Source organism: Hyalella azteca, unplaced genomic scaffold, assembly GCF_000764305.2.
Source record: "Hyalella azteca isolate HAZT.00-mixed unplaced genomic scaffold, Hazt_2.0.2 contig429, whole genome shotgun sequence".
In the NCBI taxonomy this organism is placed as follows: domain Eukaryota; kingdom Metazoa; phylum Arthropoda; class Malacostraca; order Amphipoda; family Hyalellidae; genus Hyalella; species Hyalella azteca.
In genome coordinates this window covers 44,782-53,364 of record NW_025930780.1, presented here as the reverse complement: position 1 = coordinate 53,364, position 8,583 = coordinate 44,782, and the positions used below count along the sequence as shown (strand labels likewise).

The 8,583-nt window shown below is 37.5% G+C and overlaps 1 protein-coding gene across 1 annotated transcript; it reads left to right on the top strand.

The window, feature by feature from the left end:
- Positions 1-1,164: 1,164 nt before the first annotated feature.
- On the top strand, positions 1,165-3,954 carry LOC108672618 (5'-nucleotidase domain-containing protein 1-like). Its single transcript, XM_018160322.2, has one exon. It carries the CDS (start codon positions 1,528-1,530, stop codon positions 3,001-3,003), a length of 1,476 nt encoding a protein of 491 aa, XP_018015811.1. The 5' UTR covers positions 1,165-1,527; the 3' UTR covers positions 3,004-3,954.
- Positions 3,955-8,583: the final 4,629 nt, after the last annotated feature.

The window sequence follows — 8,583 nt, the reverse complement described above, 5'->3', positions numbered from 1 at the left end:
GTTATATGAGCAGGGAACACTAATTTCTCCGTCCAGACAATAAAAAAATATAACTCAGAACTCACTGCAGTGAGTGACAGAGAGCGTATTTTCTCGTCGACGAAAACGTGAAGTCACGGACGGACGGACAGACGGACGGACATGGCGAGCACAATAGTGCATTTTTCAATAAATGAGAAAATGCGCTAAAAATATTTTCATCATTGTAATAAAAATGCTTCATTTCTTCAGGCAAATCGGTGATCGACCTCGTGACTGCGAGGTCATTGGGTGGCCTCGAGTCAGAGTGCAGTGATTCATGAATTTATTTTTGTCGAGCTTTTTTTTTGCGTCATCGCACGTACTCACACTCAAATTCTAGAATGTCTTCTGTTTTAATTTTGTCATCCCTTCATCTCCTCTCAAATCTATAAATTACCCACCGATCAAACCGGAAAATTTCTTCGGTAATTAAAAATCTGTAGGCTCTGCCCTGGCTCCATCGCTTTATCACTAGCGGTGTCCGAGGTCGATCGGTTTAATCTGTTTAAGTTCTTATTTTGCATCAATACTTGCACGCGATGAAAAGTCTAGAAATACATGTATGAAAGAAGTGAGAATATTCGAGAACTGTATCCTACCGCAACCAAAATTAACAACATTTATAATTTGGTCTCAATTTCTTATAACGAAGGATATTGTATAGCTAATTTCAGTTCATTCGACGATAATAATAGTTATAGTTTTTATTAGTATTATAATTAAGTTATTACTCAGACAAGTACGGCACGAATAATTTTTTAAACTTTGCGAAGGTTGAAGATATCATCGAGACCGCTGTTTTGTCACATGTGAGTCTCTATATGAGGTAGCTAAGTGAATTTTCTCATTTTAAACAATAATACGCACCATTTACACAACAACGACACAGATAAGACGCATGCATATGATAAAGCATCTAATTTTTTATGACAAGATTGATACCAACGTACCTCTGTAGAGCGTATCGGTTTTCAATCCTTATTAATTTGTTGTCGCAACTTGTTGATGATACCAGCAGGGAACGCACAATATCGAATAAAAAAGCGGGCTTGGCAGCTCCTCAGCGGCCGGTTGGCAAGGCGTCAAACGACCGAGTGATGAAGGAAAGATGTTGGTGGTTCTTCAGTTGTTCGCTGACCACTGAGCAGCTTCGTTGCGTTCGAAATCGCCTGTTTCTACTTCCTACTAATCTCGCACCGTGAGAGACAGTGTGATTACAATAATCAGTAAGCCATGACTGCATCGCGCATGGCAAAAATTCTTTGTTGTCGCTCTGTTTCAAAAGCCTTGAGTTCTCTCGACAGAAAGTTCGTATGGTGACCGTCTACCTCGAACTATTGGCTAGTGAAAATTATATTCTATACTGTTTCTCTTCAAATTCCTCATTTTGTATTACGAAGTATCTAAAACCCACCGTAATCATCAAAGGTTCATTGACACGGTATTATTTTTAGCCGAAATAATTTTGAAAATATCTATCTGGTCCCACGCTGATAATTTGGACTGATGGTTCTCATCAAACCAGTGTTGCCTTGTGACGACGATGGTGGTGAGATGTGTACTGAAGACATAATGGTAGTCAACGCTGAGAGTCTAGAACGAGAAGAAATTCGCAATAAAGTTTTCAAGAAGAAATATTACTGCAAGAATAACAAAAGAAAGAAACAGCCTCCATTTCCTGGCTCTGATGTATTTCGCTTCAGCGACTATGATTGCATTGGCTTCGACTTGGACAACACGATTTGTCGCTACAAAGTTGGTGAGATTATGAGGTTGGAGTACAGACTTATAGCTGAGTACCTAGTCGAGAGGTATGGCTATGATCAATCATTGTTACTGGGAGTCGATGATGACATGGATTTCTTACAGAAAGGCCTCATCATGGATACCAAACGCGGCAATTTTCTGAAGTGCACAGACCAAGGAGTTATTCTAAGAGCTACACACGGTACGCAACCCATGACAAGGGCTGCCATCTATGAGACTTATGGCAAAGACAAGATCTGGGAGCCGGTTCTTGAATTCAAAGACAGCTTGTATGACAACTCTCCCGGCTGTGCACGAATTCTGCGGTCCTTCAAAGATTACTTTGACATGCCAGCTGCCATTGCGTGTGCCAGAGCTATTGATATAGAAGACAGGTCACCCAACGGACCCCCCGCGGAATACGATGTGTGGCCGGATGTCCACGTAGCTCTATGCAACATGTACAGAAGGGAATACTTTCAAACTGATCAAGGTGGATTTTTCCCTGAAATAAAACAAAACCCGGGAAAATACATTTATGAAGCGTCCGACAGGCTGAAAAAGTGGCTAATGAGCCTCAAGGAACATGCATACACTTTCTTGATATCAGGATCCAGCATAGACTATGCGTCTCACACGGCAGAATTTGTGCTAGGGGAGGATTGGAGAGATTACTTCGACACGGTCGTGTGCACTGCCAAGAAGCCTCACTTTTTCAACACCAAAAAGCCATTCTTTAGTTTGAATGGACACTTGGACGGGGAAGAAGTTCCATTTGAGAACTTGCGTTTGGATGGCACGTATTCGGGTGGCAATTGGTCAGATCTGCTTGAGTTGGTTCGACGTGACTCTGGCTTGGAGAACCCACATTGTCTCTACGTTGGCGATCATCTCTGCCAGGACGTGATGACTCCACCTTCGGTCAAAATCGATACTGTGGCAATCGTAGAAGAGCTCGCAGCTGAAGGAATGTGTGGAGATCCTCTGGAACACGACGCCGGAGGTGATCTCATGAGCATGTTTTGGGGTTCCTTTTTCACGACGGATGGCAACAACAAGGTTATGGGCATCGATAGAATCAACACGATGTACGGCAGCGTGCCTGTGAGAGCTGCAAGACTGGCCATCCCTTGTTTGGAAGTGGTGGCCAGGAACAACATCAAGCATCAGTACGAAGCTTTCTCCCCAACCTCTACAGGATTCTATCCTGGAGATCCTGTGATACTACATTTTTAGCGCAGTAGTTCTAATCGTTCAAGTCCTTTATTTCTTAAGGCTCTTTTATAGTTCTCAGGATTTCCCCTACGTTTACGGATTAGGTTGTATCGCTAGTATTGTGTTGCTTACGATGATAATTGTTTTGACTGTTGTGTTGAAGTCACACGATGACTTTTATTAAACTTACTTTGCTATTGGTGCACAGCCTTGGGTCCTTGCCAATATTTTGCTCAAAACTTTGGCGTGCGTTACTTCTCGAACGCTCGGGTACGCACTTCTGTGACCACCACAGCTTCAGAATACCGACTACCTTTCTTTTCGGCCGTTAGTATAGAAACCATTCACTAAAATGAGCATTAAAATTCACTTATCGTCGTTCGGCTTAAAAATATTAATTTTAATGCTCAAGGACTCGCTGTACCGATACATTTTTGTTTCCTTGGTGCATTCGATAGTTGAATATCGGTAGGATTATCTGGCAAGTTTGGGGTATGAATAATAAATGATGGTGTATCATGCAGGTTTGGTCTAGATATTTTGGAAATGAATTTCTGAACTGTTCTCTCTTCTGTGGCCTTGCATGAATTTCGCATCGTTACATTTCAAAATATACCGTTTATTCAAACAATATTTCTTAGTCGTGTACTTGGTGCGTAATTAACATCGTTCATTTCGTTATCTCAATTACGATGAATCATCGGATTGCTCTATGTTCAGAAACGTCTTTCTTATGCAACTTTTCTTTTTACCAATCAGCTAAATGGTGACTTGTGCTTCCGTATTAAAAAAATAGTTTACAACATACTTAAATGGCGTCTCTGCCGTTCACCTGCAGCTATAATTGCAATTCAAAACCGAGGACCAAACTTTAAATCATTTCATTTCATATACACATATGCCTTTGCGTTGTTAAACAATGATATTATATCAACGAATAATTTATTGTTTCTTGAAAAATAAATTTATTGTTTCTCGAAAAATAAATTAATAAATAAACCCTTTCCGAAATATTCATATTCTTTTTCGCAAGTAATCGTTTACTAATAATAAAATTTCAATCATATTTGTGATCGACTAGATTTAAATGAACACTGCATGTCGCTAAAATTGCCCACTGAAATTACTTACATTGTCCAATAATTAATTGAAAGTAAACCAATTACAAATGAAGATCACTTACTATTGAGGCACCGAGAAGGAAATCACATGATAAACATTTAATGGATAGTATGTTTCTCTAGAAGATTAATGCATAGCTACGTATGAAATTAATCATGCAGTTAAATGATATTCTCGTCCTTGATTCGAAGAGTGGACCGCAAATAAAGTTCATGATGTGAGATAGGAAATTGAAATGAAAATCTTAGTATTTTTACGCAATTCATTGAATTTTCACGCAATTTTTTCAACTTTTTGTGTTATTTTTGCAAATTTTTGAGGCGCTAGGTCAGGTTTGAAAACCTTATTTGTTTACAATGTGGTCTCTGTAAATAAGTTCGAAGATCACCCGTCTGGTGATACAAATGTGAATATAATTTGGTAGGCTACAGACAAAATAAATACAAGCTTTGATCTCTTAGTGACGACTCATCAACACTGTTACGTGAAAGAACTGTGATGGTTGCCTAATCGCCAATCGGCCTTATTGTTATTGTTATCGGCCTAATATTGATCTGCCAAAGCCTAATCGCCAATTGGCCTCTCTTGATAAATTACTGATTAGCAAGAAATATTGACTTGATCTGGGATTAATGTTTCATGTTTGGTTAAAAATAATGCCAGTTTTATTGAGAACATCTTTTGAGTTTAATCTCTCAAGCTTTCTGATAAGAGGTACAGTAACAGGGTCAATAAGTCTTAAAATTTGTCCAAATGGAAGGTTAGGATACACGGTTGTGAACATGATTTTTGTATGGGGGATCTGAACATATTAATTTGTTATTATGTTTTTATAAATATCATTCATTGCCAGCGGTTATGAACATCATTGGCTGTTCACGTTTATATTAACATCTTTTATTGTTGCTGTTTTTTATTTGCTCATTGATAATGTTCTGAATGAAATATGTTCTTATTAATTATATAGACCGTTTGCTGTTCAATCTGGAGGACACGAGACTGTTTGATAGCTACATACAAATTTACAAATTGCCGGGTAGCATAATTTTATAATATAATTGTAAAGTAGCATTTATATTAATAAAAAAACATTTTTCTTTGAAATATTTTGCCTGCAGTACACTAAAGTTTTTTTTCGTGATGGCAATACTGTATTGTTGTTTAGATCATCCTATAGTATTAAGTCATTCGAGTGTAACATAACACACAGATGGCACGATTTGTCTCGATTTTTGGCGTTATATAATGGGTAACACTAAAAATAATTCTTAATTTTACGCCTTCATCTTCCAATGATTACGTGCTGATAATGATGTTATTAAACCGTTATTTTCTCATAAATTCTATCGCCGGTGAAACTTGAGTCGCCACTATATTTACTCTACACCCTGTCGGCATCAGTGATGCTACGTTACTCACAACTGCATTCTGTTTCATGCATTTGAGTTATAAAACAAATACACCTCAAACTGAAATAATTCTCAAACTGTCTTATTCAATATTTTTTATCAAATATATCGTTTCTGTTTTGAGGCGGCGACTTAGCTGCACTGATGATGGCACTGTCGTACATGCAAAAAAATCTATGCGCGCTCAGAAGCTGATTTACTTAGTCTTGATGTTTGTTCGTAGTTTGGTTGCAAGTTTTTAGCGGTGACATGTTGATGATTAAAGAAATAAGGCAGAATCTTTCCATTGTTATTTTTAATAAACTCTAGTCCTTGATGCTTCGTTTCTCTAACCTGCAAGCATCGTGCATGTGACTTTCATTACAAACTAATTTGTAAGAAAAATTATTCAAATTATATTGATGAGCTTTAGAAATGTTGTCAGACTCTAAAAAATTGAATGAAAATGCATTACTGTCTCGTCTTATTTCTACAGCATTTAATTAAAATTGTTATAACCGCTTCAATTGTTCTTGTAAATATTCTTCCAGAGAAAATAAGCTCGCTTCAGCTCCATGAAATACATCCTACTTTTAACCTATTCAAAAAATTAAAGTCATCAAATTCAAACATATTCGCATATATAAATCAATGAACATTCGAGTGAACGGAAATCACAAGTGGTCTTGAAACTATTAGCGTGAGTGTAACTCATTTCGTCACGAAGACACTTATGGTCAGAGAATATAGGTGGCACTGAGACACATATGGTCACGGAATACATATGGCCTCTGAATACATATGACACTGAGGCACTTATGGTCTCTGAATTCATATGGCACTGAGACACATATGGTCACGGAATACATATGGCACTGAGACACATATGGTCAATGAATATATATGGCACTGAGACACATATGGTCACTGAATGTATATGGCACTGAGACACATATGGTCACAGAATATATATGGCACTGAGACACATATGGTCACAGAATATATATGGCACTGAGACACATACGGCCTCTGAACACATATGGTACTGAGACACAAATGGCTTCTGAATACATATGGCACTGAGACACATATGTTCTCTGAATTCATATGGCACTGAGACACTTATGTTCGCTAAATACATATGGCACTGAAACACATATGTTCTCTGAATTCATATGGCACTGAGACACATATGTTCGCTAAGTACATATGGCACTGAGACACATATGGTCACTGAATATTTTCGATTTGACCCTGAGACCGATAGAGCCCATGTGGTCAGTGACTTATATGAACATTAAATATAATTTTTAAAGCTGGGGTTCTGACAGAGCGGCTAGCTTCGCCAGTAGCCAGCACATGGTTGTAAGCTTGAACGCGCAGACGGTAGCGGCGGGCAATACTACTTGCAAATACTGCGACAAATTATCAAGCTACTGACTGGTGTAAACCATTGATGGGTCCGTCTTTGGCCAGTTTCCTCAGGCCAATAGTACGCTAAATAGTGGCGGGTTGTGTTTGAAAGTTTTACTGGCCGTCACTACTGTCCCTATTAACATTTAATTTACGTCGCAATCGTTGTCTTATAGTAGGGCGGCAAAACATGGCTTAAGTAATTATGAATTTCCACTGACTGGTTTTGCGCATTCAGCGCGTAACTCAGCTCTCTAAGCTGAGTTTTGCACAGCATCGCTCTAATGAGTTTTGCACAGCATCGAAAAATTATTCAAGCGGAAAGTACAAATAAATAGCGATTTGGCGCTATTCTCAGTGAGACCAGCATGACATTTTCTTAGTTATTAATTGAAAAATGATGATACGTATTCATTGTTTTTAATGATCTTTTGAGTACAGTTCAATTTAACATGATTTTTCCAATTTGTAATAATTATAATATCCCACCAAACAATTTACGAGCCCGTAATATTTAATTACGCATAAATTAATTGAATAACAATAATTTTAGCCGATGGCTTCAAAGTTTTGGATAGAGTTTTCTTGTGACCGGCGACTCATAGTCTGTTTCAACAATTTCGAACCATTATGTCGTAAAATTTCTAATTTGTTTTATCTCAAACTTTATTCTTCTTAAGTGAATACCTATTATTAAATAAATGAATTTTATTAAATAAATGCATTTAAGAGTGAAATATGGTCCCTTCTGGAAGAAAATTCGAGTATCTCGTCCTAGCGTTCTGACCTCCCATGATGCCATCATTCATTGTTGAATTAATTAATGTATTAATTCAACCATGCCATCATTGGTCGCTGAAGAGGAACGAGTCTCTTGTCGATGCGGCCCTTTCGCTGAAGAAGCAGCTAAATACGTAGCAACTGAATTTCTATCTCGCTCTCCATAATGTTTTAGATCAAAACAAGCGCTAATATCACTTGATTGCTTAAATTTCAAATCAACAAGGAATTTAAAAGCAAAGAAGATGGTACAGAAATTAAATATATCGCTATGAAGAAAAGACCTTCCGAGTCCAGAGCTCCATCATCAATTCGACAGTCATAGAAAGTGGTAAATACGATCAGTTGATATAAAAAAATTCACAGTCAGACACTAAAACCTAAAATTGTCGAAATAAACGACGGATCAACCTGAAATAACACCGCAAGACTGGCTTGTCTAAAAACATCAATTATACTCGTACATACTGCGCTTAGCGATTTTAGATTCCGCGTGATTGGCGAGTTTAATGAGTTGAAATACACTTTTGTTTAAATTTCATAACAGCTGAACGTACCGAACAAAACAAGAAATCCTAATTGCGATTACTTGATGAAAAATCAAGCAATCATAAAATATGACACTGAACTTCTTACAAGCTCTGGGGTCCACCTTTTCTGAAAGATATTCGTCCGAGGCCTTACCAAAGCCTTGGGATCTGGCAAGTCCTTCATACCCATCACAAACAATACGTTTACATTAATAAAATTACTAGAAAAAAAAATTTTACATGATACATTTTTTCGTTCATCTATGTATAATTTTTGTTATTTTAAAATTCTCATAATTGTAAAAAATCATCCTGATATTTGAATCTGACATGTTATAGAAGGTTGCTCAAATAAAATACTTAAAACC